We start from the raw sequence: 17,877 nt of genomic DNA on the forward strand, positions 1-17,877 counted from the left end.
CTGTCGCTATTCTTTTGCTGACGTGGCGACTGACAAGCATCACCGGCATGAAACGGTTCAGTAAAATAATATAGCTCTTTTCGTTGCTGTTAAATAAATAAATAACTATATTTGCAACCTGCAAATTCAAAACAAAAAATCTTGGTTTTACGTGGCATGCACGAATTTGCCAATGAAAATAAAGTGTGATGCATCTTCCAAAGTTGTAAGGTCACATACACCATGACGGTAGTACTCCACACTGAATACCCATCCTGGCATCACTGTGATAATGAGAATGATTGATCATCAACAACATGACCTGATATTATAACAGCACGGCATGCGCAAGCTGTATTTGAATACAACACCACTCTCTCACACTCTGAAAACCCTATGTACATTTCATGAGAAATGTAAAAAAAAAAAAAAAAAAAAAAAACAGAGTCACAAGGGCCACTAGCTCTTATGTGTTGGTTCTTTAGAAGAAGAACAAAAGGATCACACAAGCTGACACGCTACAAATCCTACAAAATACACACTACAAACCAACAAATTGCAACACCGGTATTGAACAACATACGTTCCTGATTGATTTACATTGTCAGGTATATCATGTTTTCACGCCTCTATCCTGAGAAGTGAGTTGAGGGAGGTGCTGTTGAACTTTTGGGCGAGGCCCCTGATCACCAGAATGACAAGATCTCGCATATGCCGCGTCTGAACCATCAAGTCAACTTCGTTATCACCGTCAACGACAATCTTGAAACGGTGCTGATCGTTACGATATAGCTCAACCTGCAAGCATCAAATAAGTGTTAACATAAGTGCATGGCATATTGCTAAAGAACAAAGGAGCACATATTACCAATACCAGATTGTAATATCTATCCAGTTCATGGTAACAACTTACATGGAATGGGGGAGTGTATGTCCCTCGGGCTTCAGTAGTTGCAAATGATGTCTTGGATCCAGGCTTTACAACTTTGATTCTCTTTCTGTTGACTTCCAAAATTCTCCGCTCCAAATGTCCCATCACTTGTGCCTGTTAGTATTATTTATTTATTTTTGGGTAAGATAGGTATACTTGAATAGCTTAGTATGCTAGTGAGCTTTCGATGTGTCAGGACAACAAAAGTTTGGGGAAATACCTTTTTGGGTGTTCGGTCCTTGTCACACAAAACCTGTTTAATGCAAAGTTGATGCACTCTAGTCAGTAAACAAAGAATAAATTTCACAAACACAACACAAGGTATATCGCTACTTTGAAGATAGCAAACATTATAACGTTATTATATTTAAAATAGTTAGTAGTGACTGGAATGTATACAATTGACTCAAGTTTGTTTTCAGATTACATGTTTCGTGAAAAACACAATTCATTTGCCCAAATCAATGAATTTCCCACTTTGTTGTGGGGAAAAACAAACTCAGGCACTTACAGAAAAACATGAAAATGCTAGAATTTTGTGGAAATTCATGGCCCCTCTAATATCTACAAAAAAACTTGCTGGCACATGGCCCCTCTAATATCTACGCACCAGATTTTGGGGGGGTTGGTTTGAAACTACTCAAGTCAGTTTTTTAATTTTCTAAAATAAAGAGAGCATGCGCTCCCGAGAGCACAAATAATCATTGCCATGGAATTTTTCTCACACTCAGAATTTAGTGGGAAGAGTTCACAGCTGTTACTCATCTCTCAGTGACAACAGTGAATAGGAAACTAAACTGATTTTAACAGTTTGTCAAACAGAGATTAATCTATTCATGCTAGCTCTGAACTAGAGAAAAAAAAAAGAACTTCAGAGAAGGAGTGGTTGTCACCTCAAACTTGACAGAACCGTCGTCAAGCTTCTGTTTTACTTCCTTGTAAATCTCGGGTTCTGAATAAGATGAAAGCAAAAATTAATACGACAAACTAGTGAAGGGTGTACGAAAACGATGACTAGAATAGCTAGAGCCCAAGATGATTTTAAATAATGATTCCCTAATTGAATACATTTATCATAAATACCACATGTATGTACTGCCACGTGTTCATGTTCCATTCTATAGAGGCATGCCACATTCATAAGTTTAATAAATAGTAAAATCGCAGTAAATGGTACTCCCTCCGTAAACTAATATAAGTGCGGTTAGAATACTAAAGTAGTAATCTAAACGCTCTTATATTAGTTTACAGAGGGAGTAATAGGAGAACATTGGTGGGAAAGATGGAAAGTGTTTTTTATAGGGATGAGGGTAGGTAATTTGACTATACCAACAGCAATCGGCTCTGTTGAAGCAGAAACAGGTCGTCCCTCAACCCCATCCTCTCTCACAGGTGTGTAAATTGCAACAAGTCTATACCCTACATCATCAACATTTGCTTCATACATCCTTCCAGTTTCACCTGCACAAGAAATCAAGTGCGGGTAAAAGATAATGTCAAAGTCTAGAAGAATAGTTGATTGGGTACGTCTTTTAAAATAGGTACAAAGTAATCATACCAGGTATGGAGATAAGATCAGGGCTTCCAACCATTGACCTAAGCCATTGAATTTTGCTCTTGCCTTCTTTGCCACCACTATAGATACCCCGAACAGCATATAAGTTGGTGTGGAAACCTCTTCCTTCAATTTCCAGTTTTTCAATTTTAGGTATTCCTGTTAAAAAACAAATACCACTGATTATAGATATTACTGCAACTTTGCATGAGACTGAATACCAATTATCAACAATCATCAATACAAGTGCAACTTGATCTTTCATGTTTGGGTCAAATATTGCAAATGCCCTTAAAAGAACCACTATTTACTTTTAGCAGCCAAAAGAACTTCAATGGACAGGGCAGAAGCATGCACACATTGAACAAATAAGAACACATTGGATATAAATATAAGCAGTAGAAAAGACCTGGCAAAATAGGGGAGGTCACAGCTGATACCGATTCACTGGATCGTCCAAATACATCAATAGCAATGCATTCACATTTGAGACATCGGCCTATATCCTCAAAGCGTACTCTGTATGAACGAGAGCACTCGGTAGCCAAAGGTTCAAAAGACAGGTCCACTCCTGATCCATTTGAGGCAAACCTGCATCCAAAGATATACAGTACATGTTACACACATATTGACCAAAGTATATCCAAAGATATAGATGTTACATCCCTTTTCTTACCATTGGTATTTTATTTCTTTCTTGTAGTTACCCCATATATGCTCTTGAGTCTCATTTCTTGGAATTTGTTCAACTACAGCAAGTGTTTCTCTCTCAACTTGATTTCCTTTGAATGAAAGGGTCTCGATTTTGAGTTGCTCTGCGACAGAAAGATTCAGTTACATAAAATGGAGAACTTAAAAGTAATATATCCAATAGGTTCAGAGACGTATAGCTTACCTGGAAAGATTATATCAGATGGTTCAGAGAACTTTTCTTCGCCAATGACTCCATCTGAACGAACAGGAGTATACCTGTCAAGAATTGCAAACGCATACTGCATATTAGACATCAGGAAAGATCACGCCCGGAATTTTCAACCAAATTATCCGTAACAGTTACTTTGTATTCCAATGAAAATATGTCAGATGTTGTCATTTATCTTAGAATGATGAAATATACAACAGAAGCAACATTCTGCAGACAAATCCTTTGGAACGCGATTTTTGGGTGAATTACGGATCATAATATATTTGAGAAAAAAACAGTAGAACAACTTTGAAAAGAAAAAACATAACATGCCACTGAGGTTTCTTCACGTGGACTATATTATTAACGTAAGATGAGAATAAACAAACCATCAAGTTATTCCAATAAAAAGTGTCAAGACAAAAATAGACTTAATTAAAATGATTTACCCAAACAACAAATGGCAGCTGTAATCTGCATCTGCCACTTCATATGTACTTGAAGCAGCGCCATCTATACAAATCCTGGTCCCATCACTAGATTCCCTGTACCACTTATGCAAGCTTGATCCCTCATATCCACCATAATAAATGCCTACTCCACTGTATAAGTCTGAACTTGTCTTCTTCAAGTTAACATCCAAAACAGATGGAAAAGCTGCAAATTTCATACAAGAGTAAGAATCTGCAGGGATTAAATACTTAATACATAGCAATGTCAAGTAGGAACAGATCAAGTGGCAACCTGCCATGACAGGGTTATCAGTGATGGCCATCAATGGGTCACCAGTCTTTCCATCACATCGTGTAGGAACCCAGCAAAGGATCAAGTAGAAGCCAACATCAACCAATGAAGGTTTGTACAATCTGTTAGACATTGCATTATCTCAAACAAATTAGCTCTTAACATAAATCCTTCAAAAGTAAAAGCCTTGATGCAATCAGTAAAAGAACGCACAAGGTTTCTCCGACAACTTCTGAACATGATGCCACCAGCTCAGGTTCCAAGTTATCAAGCTTCTCTGTAGTTCGGAACCAAGTATATTTTCCAGTGCCTTCCTTGCCACCGAAGTAGGCTTTGATAGGAGAAATTTCGTTGTCCTCAAAACACTCTGGTATAACAAGACTGACACCCTTGGGCTCCCCTGTCAATGGCGGATTAACAAACAGACAATTCTTTAGATTAAAATTTGTATAGAGTTTGGGCACGCTATGCTCAAAGCTGAATTCATTTCATCTACTTCCTACAGGATCCAGATTATCACATACAAGGACCATCCATGTTATGATTAATGAAGATTAAAGCTACTAGGCATTTTCTTTCTGCACTAGATCAAGGCTTCTCCACTGATGGAAACAGTAGAACATTTTGGAAGAAGCACCATCCATGTTATGATTAATGAAGATTAAAGCTACTAGGCATTTTCTTTCTGCACTAGATCAAGGCTTCTCCACTGATGAAAACAGTAGAACATTTTGGAAGAAGCACTAACCAGGTAAGATTGTATCCGAAGAAACACTCTTAGGAGACCCTTGCACTCCATCTTCTCTTACAGGTGTAAATATAACCTCAATTCGGCAATCAACATCAGCTAGAACAAGATCTAGGCATTCTAAAAGAGACAAACAATTGAACATTAATTCTGCTCCAACGGAGAAAAAACAGCAACTGTATCTGATAGCGCGCAATCCTTAAAAAGAAACTTAATGTGCACTGACCATCGGCAATCAACTCGTCCTTGCTACCATCATCATGTGATCTGAACCATTGCTGGATGCAGTTTCCCTTAACACTAGAATGAGAAGAAAAAGAAGCAATCAAATCAGATCGGCTAGTATATGTCATTAGGCATAACCTGGAACATTGGCAGTGTAGCTTACCCTCCAGTATACTCAGCATGAGAGGTCAACCGACCACCTTCAAGCATAGAGCCAGCTAGCTCAAGTGATCGACATGCCGGTGGCCCTGCAAACAAGTATATAAGGGGATTTTGGTCCATTTAGCTAGCCAGTGTTATTACATCAATGAATAGATTGGAGGAAATGCGTGTCCACATGCACATGTGTACAGAAGCATGAACACTAAAGAAAAGCGCTTATTTTTCCATGAGATAAAATTGTCAACTAATGTACCAGGAATAATAGGACCGATTGCTTCTGTCGTCACCAAAGAACCATGAACTCCGTCAATTCTAACAGGCTCGCACGAGACAGACACGTAGAAGCCAATATCATCACATTTCAAGCTGTATGATGAGCTTGTTGCGCCTTCAATTTCATTCCAGGTTCCATCAGAACTTGTCTACAGATAAAAGAGAGTTCATTTTAAGGATGCCACTGGATACCCAATCTGTTAGAAGTTACAAAAAGTCATCATTGTGTGAAAACAATAATGGTGTTTCAATAAGAACCTACCAGTACCCAACGGAATACCGTGTCCCCTTCTTCTCCTCCCCAGTATCTTCTATTCGCAACCATAGTTGTCCCTTCAATGGCCTCACCATTTAGTTCAAGAGAAAGTACCGTCGGATTTCCTGTTAAAAGTGAAGAGATTTAATTAGTCATTGCATTGGAAATCATTTTGTTTGACGAATTTTATTGGTCAGTTAACATCTAGACTATGTCAAAACTGCAGTCAGGAAACATAACTCAGCCATAAAAAAGCAACCAACCCACAAAAGAGAATTAAGTGGCATACTGAAACTATTCTACTCGACTACTCCTTTGTTTTTGACATATATACAATTTCGGCATCATGTCACGACGCAAAAGCATATTAGGCATCCGTAAAGAATCCTACTTCATTTATCCAGTCAGCTTCTTGCTTGGCACATAAAGTGATCTCCTATTTGAGAAATTGCTCGGGAGGAAGGAGAATGTGCACCTGGTGTAACTCTATCATTTCCCATGAAAACTCCTGGCTCACCAACAATACCATCATTCCTGATTGGTATGCATTTGAAAGAGACAAACTTCCCAACATCTTCCTTTTTAATGCGATATTGTAGCAAACCAGACGCTTCTGAAAGTGGGCTGCCTTCATCATCCTCAGTCTGTCAAACTTTTTGTAAGTGGAGCAACAGTGTGGCATAAAGAACGTAGAACATAGCTAGTAGTACCCAAGGAGCATATACTAAATATATGCATTTCTAGAGGCCCAATATGCATGATGAGTGTTATTTACTGAGAATCAGTGTGAACTAAGTTACAAACAAGAAAGTTTAGCAATACCTCATGAAGATACCAGCTGTATAGACTATTTCCTTCATAGCCCCCAATATACCCATATGATGCAGTCAACATTTGATCCTCTGAGAATTCACCAGTGACTGTCAAAAAGTTCAGACTGGGTGGCAATGCTGCAACAGAGGAGAAATATAACCAAGCTGTCAAATTTAGAAAGCAAATGGCAACAGCACGAGAAAAAAAGAGGTAACTCACAAGATGCTAGTGCATATTTGCCCAAACAAAAACAAAAGCTCGAAGGTGAATGATGTGGAACTTCATGACCTTACAAAAGTTTTGGATGAATATAATGCTCCCAGTATTCCAATAATAAACAGAAGAAAAACCAAAATCTACTGGCTAAGAAATTTCTGGAGATAGTCCAGTGGAACTGTAGAAAACTTCTAGCCACCCATTCAATAAATGAAGTAATTAGGTCGTCTACCATTCATGAATTTAGTATTCAAGTGTGGGCAGATAATGAACTGGTAGACAAAACTACAAATGGCCACTGGTGAGAGTTGTGAACAGAATATTCATCCTTATCAGAAGTGTGAACACAAAATGATATTTAGGACAAATAGTTGAGTTTGAGAGAACATGAACTTACTTTCCACAACATCATCTAATATAGCATAGGCTGGTGCACCAATTTCGCCATCAGGTCCCACAGGAGTAAACTTCGCAACAATATAACATCCAACAGCACCAAGAGGAATGCGGAATGTCTAGTATAAAATTCACAAAGAGATTGTAACTCACCATATCTCCATTAAAAACATGACTACGAGTTCAGTAATGCTGCAACACCAAGAGAAGTAGAGAATAAAATTTAACATACCTTGGAGACTTTAGATGTACAAAGGGCTTCAAGCTCATGGTCATTCACAAATTCAGATGAAGATGCCTTGAACCACTGAACCCTGCTGGATGCTACAGTTCCACCTGTGACGGTAGCAGTAACAGATACCTTGCTTCCTTCTCTTGCTTCACCAGTAATCTTCAAATCAAAGACTTTCGGAGGAGCTAACCGACCAAGGGAAGTAAAGCAAAGCGATCACACAACTAATAGCAAGATTATAGTAAAGCACAGAAACATTAACACTTTAACTGCAAAATGGGCACAACGTCATTAGTTGCTACCTTTCCTTACTGCCTCTGTTATGGCGAAAGCAGCTTCACCCTCCTGACCTGGAAAGACACTAATATAATTTAGTATAACAAAATATCAATGCACACAAGCAGTGGACAGTTGAACGGACCTTCAAGATTGATGGGAGTATATACAAATTTGAGGCACCAGCCCACATCCTCCTTGATTAGTGTGTATTGTGTGCTATTCGACAGCACTAGAAGAAATCCACTGCACGAAATCAAGTAGTTGTTTCCATAAATAACATACTACATCAATTTCTACACATTGCATGTGGTGCTAGACTAGTGCTCAACCAGAGCAGCTAAAGATAAATAATTCTTTCATATTTCTTATTTACTCCCTCCGTTCCTAAATATAAGTCTTTGTAGAGATTCCACTATGGACCACATACGGATGTATGTAGATGCATTTTAGAGTGTAGATTCACTCATTTTGCTCCGTATGTAGTCCATAGTGGAACCTCTACAAAGACTTATATTTAGGAACGGAGGGAGTAGTTTATAAGTTTACATTCAGTTGAATACTGCTCCTTAAAATGTTGGAAACTCCTAGGTGCCTAGAGTCCAGCATCACAATTGGGGATGTCGGAAGCAAGGGGCATCAAAATCACATTCTATTGGTACAACCACAGTCCAACAATGTTCAGTCTATTTAATCTAGCTATGTAAAGGCATCTACTTGGACTATTAAGACCATAAGATCTGTTCAGACACAATGGGTGATGTAAGTAGGATCTTCCTAGTGACAACATAAGAATGATACCTTAGACATTGCATATGACTATGAAAGATTTGGTTTTAGCAGTCCAGATTCTCAGAAGGCATACCAGTTCCTGAATTGCTATTTCATAAGAGACGAGATAAGCCTGGTCGACTGACCTGGTTGCAAAGTTCAGCTGATTGGTTCAACCTAAGTACTTAACCGAGGCATAGGCCAAATCAAAATATTATTTTGCTTCAGAAGGATAAGGAAACGTTTACAGAAGAAAACTTGACGGGTGCTCCCAGGAAAAAAGTAAAGACCTTTCCTTGCAATCTTATTAAGATCTACTATTTCTGTCCAAATTGATAATAAAGTTTTGGTCGTTTTTGTCTGGCTACACATAAAATTCCTGGAACTGGTTGTCAAATGCTAAATTTGATACTGGGCCTAAGACCGATGAAGGTGACAGGATGGACCGGATGTAATGCTCTGAGAAGCGAGGGCCGAGGGTAGGCTGGCCATCTCGCAGGTTGGTGAAGGGGACAGAAGGGACGGACTGGGATTAGATTTGTACTAGTTCATTACTTTCATTCATTCCATGATCAGTACCGATACATGATTATATATAGATGGCTCTCTTAGCCCTACGCAACTAATATTAACAGATGAAATCATATCTAATCTCTACAGAGGACAACCCTTCCATGCTTATGTTTAATTGGCTTAAGGCCCAAACTACTTGATCTCAGTGGTGATACCAGGGAGTAGGTCTGCGCTCATGTCAATCGCATACAGGAAAAATCTCACTGCGTAAGCAGAATAAGCGGTCAAGACTCGGATTGGTAATAGTTGTAGCGAGTGCAATGCTTGGCTGTAATAAAAGAGCTAAACCATATATACATAAAAGGTGATCTATACTTTATTCAATATACTCAATGATCCCACAAAAATGGCGCATACCCATTTTCCTTCTCTCTGAACCATTGGAATTTGCTCAGTCCCTCTTTGCCACCAAAGTATTTTCCGTTTCCTTTGATTGTGTTGTCTTCAACAATATCTCCAACAACGTATACATTGCTAACTGATGGTGTGCCTAAAATTATGTCATAGACAAACAGTTATGAAATTAGAGATTAAACTAGTGCCTAGTCATTACAAATAGGTCATATAAGTATGAACAAAAACTCTGGAACTTACAAATTGTGATCAAGATGACAACTCTAATGGACATGGTCCTTACTTTTAAACAAGTGAACACTTTTATCTAGAGGTTAAAGGACTATAAGCAGATGAACCATCATCAGTTATTTCTGAAATGGAAAGGCCATATATACAAATAAACATGCATTCTTAAAAATATCTTTTCTGGTGAATTTTTCAAAAATATCAGCAGACCAAATTATCTGTATCTTCTGTCCACAGAGGCTCTAATTTGTAAAATAATTTAGATAGAACGATTACATTTAGCGAAAACTAAACATATCCATCACAAGGTGATTGGTCTGGTTGTTTTGGCCTCTTCTTTTTTAGTCAAGATCATTTTCTTCTTGATAACGTAATAAATATGTAATTAAGTATGGCTGGATGCATCCATGATGCAGAGGGGGTAATAAAAGCTTTCATTGTCTAAAAAGTCCATTACAGATAGATCGGAAGAGATGCTTGCAAATATGTAACCCTAATAAATATGTGACCCATATCTTAAGTTCAACAGAAAATTGTAACAGTAAAAAGTGATTGCAGAGAAAATTATTTACCAGCCTTTACAAAATCTGTCATTGTGCATTGTGGGTCCCCCTTAACGCCTTCTTCCGTAACAGGTGTGTACATAAATACCAAACTTGAATCAATATCATCTATAGTTAGCTGATATTCCATCCCTTCGGCTCCATCTATTACAGCATTGCCGTTCCATGTTCGCCTCAACCAACTAGACCCAAAAGAGATTTAACAAGTCAATGGCATTCCTTACAACATGGGAAATAAAAACATTTGATAAAATGTTCATTTAAGCAAATAAAAATGGTAGAAAGTTAGTAGGGTAAAGAGGTAAAGCAACCTTGCAACACCTTTCCCTGGTGTCCCACCACACCAAGCAATCTGAGGAACACCCTTGAGTACATTTCCTTCTACTAGTTCACCATTGACTGTTAGATTGATAACCTTTGGATATCCAGTCCCTGGTAAACAGAAACAGAATAAGAAAACCTTTGAACTATGTAGTGTTGTGCCACCATATAGTAGATTAGCACACTGGTTGACCATCCATAAGAGCATTGTGTTCATGGATAATACAGGTTACTCTTGTCGTATGCCAAAATAATGGCTGCTTAATGCAATTATTTGTGCGTAAGTACTAACAGAGGGGAAAACTATTTCTACTCTCACAAGAAATAAAAAAGCTAGAAATCTTGCAGCAAGGCAAATAAAGCTTCGGAGGAGTTTCACTGAAGGGGCCCCATAATTAAGTACAGAACTACAAACATTTTATCTAACTTACTACTCTCTCCGTTCCTAAATATAAGTCTTTTTAGATATTTCAATACGAACTACATACAGATGTATATAGACATATTTTAGAGTGTAGATTCACTCATTTTGCTCTGTATGTAGTCTATATTTGAAATCTCTAAAAAGACGTATATTTAGGAACGGAGGGAGTACATGCAAAATGGGCACCAATTATAGAATTACTAGAAATCAGAATCAATTATTATTAATATTCAATGAGTTGTTTGATATACCTAGACAAACAGGTAAAGATACAGCAAAGACGGGCGGGAATTCAGCATCATTCAGTACTGGAGTGCATTCAACTTTCAAACATCTTCCAACATCCTCACTCTTCGGCCAGTACACCTTAGATTTTACATATAGCAGGAGTTTAGAATTGGAAAAGGATGGTAGCATGGCAAAACTGGTAGAACTATACAAAACTAGTAAGGGCTTAGAACTTGTAGAATACAATAGCAGAGAAAATAAGGTCGAAGTGGATGATAGATGAAAATGCAAATTGCAGAAGATAATATGTGCACTCTGGAGGCAGGGGTTTTCATCGAGCCATTAATTTGGTCCTAATTTTGTATGATGCAAGTTTGTGGTTTAAATTTCTTATCCACACCGCGTGTAACGGCGATTTATTCAGCACTTTTAGTTTTAGGTAATTTTAATGAACAAGGAGCAAAAGGACGGAAGTGCCCTAACTGCTGGCGTCAATCATGTCTGACAATCTTAGTGTGCAACCCTAATATAAAGGTTATTTTTGCATTCTTAAGGTCTATCAACCAGTGCTGGCTAATATTGAGCGAAGCGCTAGCTGAAACGGGTAGTTGGGATAAACAGAAACACCATGGATGACCGTACAAACTACAAAAAGGTCTGAAACGTCAGTTCTTTACAACGCAAATAACCTTAGGAGGAGTATTTGTACCTCGCTTAATTCTTCAGGAATAGGCACAAAACCTGTCGGTGTCTTGCCACCTAGAAACCATTGGTATTTGAGGACTAGTTTACCTTCACTACTAAGATTTGTGAAGCTAAAATGGCAATGGCAGGGGTCTTCTTCAAATGGATGGTCAACATAAGCTGTCTTCACTATGTAGTCCTGGGGCAATTTATTCTTCCATTGCTCAAGCAGGAAGGAGAATGTTGAATCTGTTCACGGAATTCAAAACAAAATAAATGTACAATTAGGCTATCAAGGATACTAAAGAAGTCAAGAACCAGGTAACAAATATGTATCATATAGCTTTAGTTCATGATGTCACATCAAGCCTTGGCATGCTGCCTATGTTTTATTCATGAGAACAAAGAACTAAAAGAACATGAAACCTAGTATTATTCACAAGAGTACCATGTGTTAAAATTCAAATTTCCTTCTTCAAAAAGGAAAAAATGACATGCCTTGAGAAGCAATGCCAGGTTGACCACTCTCACACACAATCCTTTGGCATCATGCACTAGCATAAAGCCCGTGTGTCTAACCAAACACATGTCTTTAAGGAATACATATTATACTAAAAGTCTAAAAATGCAATCCTTAGAAAATGTGTTAACAAGGACAAAAGAAGCAAAGTTTCTGTGCAGTAAAATCATACCAGCAGCAAGTTCAGGGGAGCAAAATTCCCAACCATCACGAATGCAAATAGCTGTATGAGCAGGATATTGCTTCACAACCTCAGCCTCGGTGGGATTCAGATCTGCATCAAATTCACACTTCAGAATATGAAAGATCTTAGTGTAATTAGATACAATATTCAGGTCACACCAAACATCTATACTTATCCAACACAATCAATGCAGCACTACGCATGATTGATCAATTTATCAACAGAAGAGATCACAGCAGTCATATCCCTACTATGCATGCCGGCAAAGAATTGACACTGAGCTACCTCAACTCTCAGCATTTGAAAAAAAAACCTATTCGTATGGCGACATTTTTCAAGGAAAAGGAAATGGAAAGTGGTTTATCTGGAAATATCTCAAGTAACAGCATCACCTGCTTTTTCATTCAGAGTAACGACATCCCGATTGAATGAGATTTTACCACAGCAATAAGCTTAAGATCAGACATCAAAACAGCTATTTCTTACTACAGACCGTCCAATCAAAAATTAGTAACTACGCAGGACAGTGGAAAGCATGTTTGGGCATACCTCGGTCGTTGAATTTTTTCAAAGTAGGGCCTACAAGCAAAATCAAAGCAGCTTCCAAGTGTGGCATCTCAAGAAGTGGATTCTCCTCCACACGTAAACTCTGAAGGGAATTTGAGTTTAATATAGCACATGTGAGCCAACTATGCTAAATCTTCATGCATCAATATTCTCGAGTAACTTCATATATTTGAATAATTCTTATACATAAAATTCAGGTTCCAAGTGTTTGTGCGAACATCGTATCATCATCAAGAGTGGAGTGAATTGCTCCATTGATGCATATAAGGTTCAATAACATCAAGTTAAAGGCTACCATCTAAGGTATGGAGATACATGCTGATAGAACCTAGCTTGATAAGAAAATAAGCAATGTTAATTACTTATAACTAAAACTGAGGAAAACCTACCTCCAGTGAAGGTAAATGTGGAAATCCCCTCAAAGTTGATATTCTATTCCTGCTGGCTGCTAACACCTATACATAAACAAAGTCAGGTCTAACTAGCTTATTTGATTATGTTCAAGTCAGACAAAATCAGCAAACTCACTTGAAGTCGAGGCTGACTGGCCATACAGAGTGACTTCAACCTATTTTGAGCGACAGAAAGGAACTGGTGCAGCAAGAGAGATACGAGGCTGAGATTTAGCTTTTCAAAATAAGTAAATGACCAACTGCTACCTGCTAAGACTAAGTTGACAACATTACCATACCTCCAAGTTAGGAAATTCAGGAAGGCTGGCAAGTGAAGTTATTTGATTTCCAGCAAGATAAAGTTGCTACATAGTTCAGTACAAATGAAATTAGTGCACATGAGCCTTCTGTGTTCAATGAATACGACTGGGGAAGCACAAACCTGGAGGACTTTGCAATTCTCAAGAGGCTCAAACCCAGGGAGCTTAAAGTCATTAAAGCTCAAATCAAGAACCTGGAAATATTATGAAACACATAGCACAGCAAAGCCAGAATCAACAAAATATTGCACATGAAGATGAAGGATGAACAACAAAAAGGGAATGAGGGGATACCTTTACGCCGTTGAGTATCTCAATGCCCTCCAAACTTGATAACAGATTGTCCCGTAGATACACAAACTAGAAACAAGAAATATAATTAGCAGTCATTTTATCCATGCCATTGAATAAGCAATGCTGGTTGTATATATCTTTGCGCACTTGCTAAGTTTAGCAACTACTCCCTCCGTCCGGAAATACTTGTCATCAAAATGGATAAAAGGAGATGTATCCAAGGTTTACGAGTCGATGAGTCGACGAGTCGTTCCGACGTTGAGACTCATAGACTAATCGTGACTAGTCTAGACTAGTGCTGGACTAGTCGACATGGTACTGTAGTACTCAATTATTGTTAATAACTAGTAGTAGTATCAAGTATGTAGTATATATAAACAGTACAGTATGCAATAAAACCAGAAGTGTTAGGCAACGCTCGCCAGGCCCAGCCCAGCACCACACAACACCCCCCAGCTGGCCCATTTGGGCCCAAGTGGCCAGCCTACTTAGCTCCCGTCACTGGAACCCTAGCTCCCAATCGTTCCCATTGCCGCCGCCAGCACCATCACACACAGGAGCACGCGTGCGCGACCCGCGCCTCGAGCCGCCTTCCGCCGGCCCCGGCCGCTGCCGCCGACCACCTCCATGCCTCCTCCTCTCCTCTCCTCTATCTCTATTCCTTCTCTCTCGTCTCAGGGCCGCGCGCACCTACATGTCACAGCCATGGCTGCCGCCCGAGCATGAGCTCCGGCCAGGCTGCGTGACTTATCCCCTCAAAATTTTGAGTCGCTCGACTCAAATAGCTCGACTAGTCCAGACTAGTCTACGACTAGTCTGTCGACTGTTCGACTAGACCAAGTAGTCTACACGAGATTTGTAGTCCACACTCAAGTTGCGACTCGTAGACTAGTCTGTCGACTAGTCCCTCGACTCGTAATCAGTGGATGCATCTAGATGTATTTTAGTTCTAGATACATCCCTTTTTGTCCATTTTGATGACAAGTATTTTCGGACGGAGGGAGTACCATACAAATTAACAAGATTGTTTCTCTCTAGTTATTCAAAATCACAAAAAAGCTGCGAGCTTTACATGCTGGAAAACAGAAAATGAGAGGCTGAATGCACTTTACCTCAAGTTTAGGTGTTAATCTCAACTGTTTCAGACTACGAACCCTGTGACCTCTTGAATCCAGTCTCTGTAGCAGCAGAAAATATGTTGGATGGAAGAAAACAACCACATGATGCAATCATCTTGGTTATTGATAAACAAGCAGAAAAGCAACACTAACCACTTCATCGCTAGCCTTCAGATCCACCTGTGGCAGCAGCATAAACCGTGAGTCACGACTATCAGCAGTCGAACTCTTCCTCCGGCTCAACACAGAAGAACCCTTGTCCGCCGATGACGTCCGAGAACCCAATTTCTTTGTGACACTGCTTGTCACTGAAGAGGACCGCGGTGAGTGCAGAGAAGCATTTGATGCCATTCTCCTGGAACTGGCAGTCGTGCTGCTGCCATTGGAGCTCTCTGTCAACGATGGGACCTTGTTCAGTGTTGAAGTTGGCGATGCCTTAACAGAAGGCTTCTTCACCGAATCTACCTTGGTCCTCTCAGACACCAAAGATGTTCTCTTCTCCAGTGAAGGTCTGGAACTAACAGTGGGGACTGACACCGGTTTACTCCTCTTGACCGCATCCGACAGCGAAGGACTAACCTTCTTAGCAACAACTGAGCTCCCATTCTCCTGTTGCTTCCCGGCAGTTCCGGTGCTGCTTCTTCTCTGCACCGAACCAGCGGTCACGGTAGAGGTAGGCTTCATCAAGGAAGACCGGGACACATTCAACTGTGCCGAGGTAAGACCATCAGCCCGCTTCTTGACTGACGAAGACGCAATCCTGGCAGTGGGTGCAGATGGTCGAGGCTTCACCGGTTTAGCATCTGCCGGCTTTGATGCCTCCGGTGGAGCTTCCATTCCCGACAAGCAGGATAAAGGCCTCAACTGGGTTCACCTCCAATGCGTTAATAGTCAGTCAAGCCAACAACCTCTTGGCAACTGAACACATGAGTGAGCTGGATTGCAAAGAGACAGACAAACAAACAATTAGTGTGACAGGGATGAAAGGGTCACAAAAAACGCAGATTCCCTTGGCATGGAGCCTGTACGCCAGTTCAGAAATTGAAATAATGGCCGAATTCGTCAACGCCTCAACGGAAATGACCAAGGGTGTGACGCGAGCTAGTACCAATCAGACGGAAAAATCGTGCAATCACGACGTGCTACCAAAATATGCGAAACTTTTAAAGCTCATTTCTCGAAAAAGAACGTTTAAAGCTCAGGAAGAAACGTGTAGCAGCAGTAAGTTTGAGGCCGGAATTCAAAACATAAAACAAAATTTCGTCCGAGATGGCGAAATACCAAAAGTGGTAAAAAAAAAGGCTCAAACCACGCCGCCAAAACGCTCCTAGAACCCTAGCGAACAGTAGTGGATGCGCATAAACCTCCACCACTGGTTCGGCGAGAAGGCGACCGAAACGCCCGCCGGAAATCACCGCCGGCGAGCCCTCAGGTGAAATACTTGGATAAATAGCCAGGCCCTGGACTCTCAAACCACCGGTCACTCAGAACTGCGGCTCGAAAGTTAAAAATTCAATCCGAAAGAAAAAACATCAGGAATTTCCAGGGGAAAAAGACCGAGCAGCGGGCAGGCAAGGGGTCAGTCCCTCTCAGCTCACCTCCCCTGTCGTAGCCGGAGCCGAGCCCAGCCGCCGGCCCTGCCTCCCCTTCGGGCTTCGGCCAATGCGGCCAGGAGCGTGCGAGGTGGTAGGCGGTGGGAGACGAAGACGAGAAGAGGAGTGGAACAGCGGAGGCAATAGACAGCAGCAGCTGGGGAAGAGTATCCGATGGGGTCAAGCGAAGCAAAGCGAGCCGGTCCATATAATTATCGACAGTTTCCGGGGGCCGGATGCATAAACTCGAAAAATAAAAGGTTGCCGGGTTGGGTTTGGTCCCGCTCTCCGCGCTTTGGTCTGGGCCCCGCCCGGGCGCTTCGAAAATCGTTCAGCTTTTTTCGCGCATTGAGCCTCGACGTCCTTAGAATTAAATGTCAAGGGTTGGAGGTGGTTACCTGTAAAGTGCCGCCGACGCCGGCGTACTGGTTCTGTCGCGGGGCCCGGCCGGCCGCTGGGACTTTGGAGCGGCGTTGAGTTTCGTGCGAGTAGTCTCCGGCTTAGGTTAGGGCATCATGACCCCGCAAATTTCCGTTCACATTCCTTTATAAACAAGGACACATTTGAACAATAATTCAAACTAATCAGACGAAGTTTGTTCAAGCACAGCCGAAATTTGTATAAACATAGCGGATTTCATTACATATCCGACTCTAGAGGTATAATTAATGGCGGCTGCTACAAATCAACCGATTGATTTGGGGGAAAATCAGTCGGCTTGACCATCTGATTGCGCCGCTGACAACCGTCTAATCACGCCCCTTCTTATCGTCTCTGTCCTCGTACAAGTTCCTTCCTCAACATCGTCGTCTGCACAGCAAAAGCTCATCCTCCATAAGAAACCGCGACTACCGCCGGCGAGAATCTTGGGTCCCAGCGCCATGCACCCTGCACTGCAGCTCCGCCACCGGTGAGATTCTCATGTCGCAGCAGTACATGAGCTGCATGGCAAACTCTATCGTGCCACCGATGAGACGATCGCAACACGCTACAGTACAGCTCGCCGCTGGTGAGATCAGCCCGTCACAGCAGTA

General features: G+C 40.8%; 1 protein-coding gene across 2 annotated transcripts; it reads right to left on the reverse strand.

Moving 5' to 3' along the window:
* Nucleotides 1-281: 281 nt before the first annotated feature.
* Nucleotides 282-17,034, reverse strand: LOC123052865 (187-kDa microtubule-associated protein AIR9). Of its 2 annotated transcripts, XM_044476221.1 has the most exons (38): nucleotides 16,850-17,034; nucleotides 15,405-16,186; nucleotides 15,246-15,311; nucleotides 14,134-14,199; nucleotides 13,962-14,033; nucleotides 13,819-13,884; nucleotides 13,656-13,718; nucleotides 13,517-13,582; nucleotides 13,110-13,209; nucleotides 12,549-12,650; nucleotides 11,882-12,105; nucleotides 11,196-11,310; nucleotides 10,511-10,631; nucleotides 10,209-10,381; nucleotides 9,412-9,544; nucleotides 7,856-7,956; nucleotides 7,737-7,784; nucleotides 7,435-7,619; nucleotides 7,204-7,321; nucleotides 6,600-6,727; nucleotides 6,253-6,421; nucleotides 5,784-5,902; nucleotides 5,502-5,670; nucleotides 5,250-5,334; nucleotides 5,088-5,161; nucleotides 4,862-4,981; nucleotides 4,327-4,513; nucleotides 4,114-4,235; nucleotides 3,819-4,026; nucleotides 3,361-3,434; nucleotides 3,142-3,280; nucleotides 2,875-3,056; nucleotides 2,469-2,624; nucleotides 2,240-2,371; nucleotides 1,804-1,862; nucleotides 1,131-1,163; nucleotides 893-1,024; nucleotides 282-777 (listed from the first exon to the last, which is right to left on the reverse strand). In XM_044476221.1, exons 2-38 carry the CDS (start codon nucleotides 16,086-16,088, stop codon nucleotides 601-603), a joined length of 4,968 nt encoding a protein of 1,655 aa, XP_044332156.1. In that variant the 5' UTR covers nucleotides 16,089-16,186; nucleotides 16,850-17,034; the 3' UTR covers nucleotides 282-600. The 2 variants fall into 2 exon arrangements, with proteins under 2 accessions (XP_044332156.1, XP_044332155.1); XM_044476220.1 differs by having other exon boundaries at nucleotides 3,819-4,235.
* Nucleotides 17,035-17,877: the final 843 nt, after the last annotated feature.

Source organism: Triticum aestivum, chromosome 2D (assembly GCF_018294505.1).
Source record: "Triticum aestivum cultivar Chinese Spring chromosome 2D, IWGSC CS RefSeq v2.1, whole genome shotgun sequence".
NCBI classification, from domain to species: Eukaryota; Viridiplantae; Streptophyta; class Magnoliopsida; order Poales; family Poaceae; genus Triticum; species Triticum aestivum.

Coding starts and splice junctions, on each gene's coding strand:
- LOC123052865 (XM_044476220.1), bottom strand. CDS start 16,088: ATGGAAGCTCCACCGGAGGCATCAAAGCCGGCAGATGCTAAACCGGTG. Junction 4,514..4,861: donor TTCGGATACAATCTTACCTG/GTTAGTGCTTCT, acceptor CGCCATTGACAG/GGGAGCCCAAGGGTGTCAGT. Junction 3,435..3,818: donor AGCTGCCATTTGTTGTTTGG/GTAAATCATTTT, acceptor AATTCTTGACAG/GTATACTCCTGTTCGTTCAG.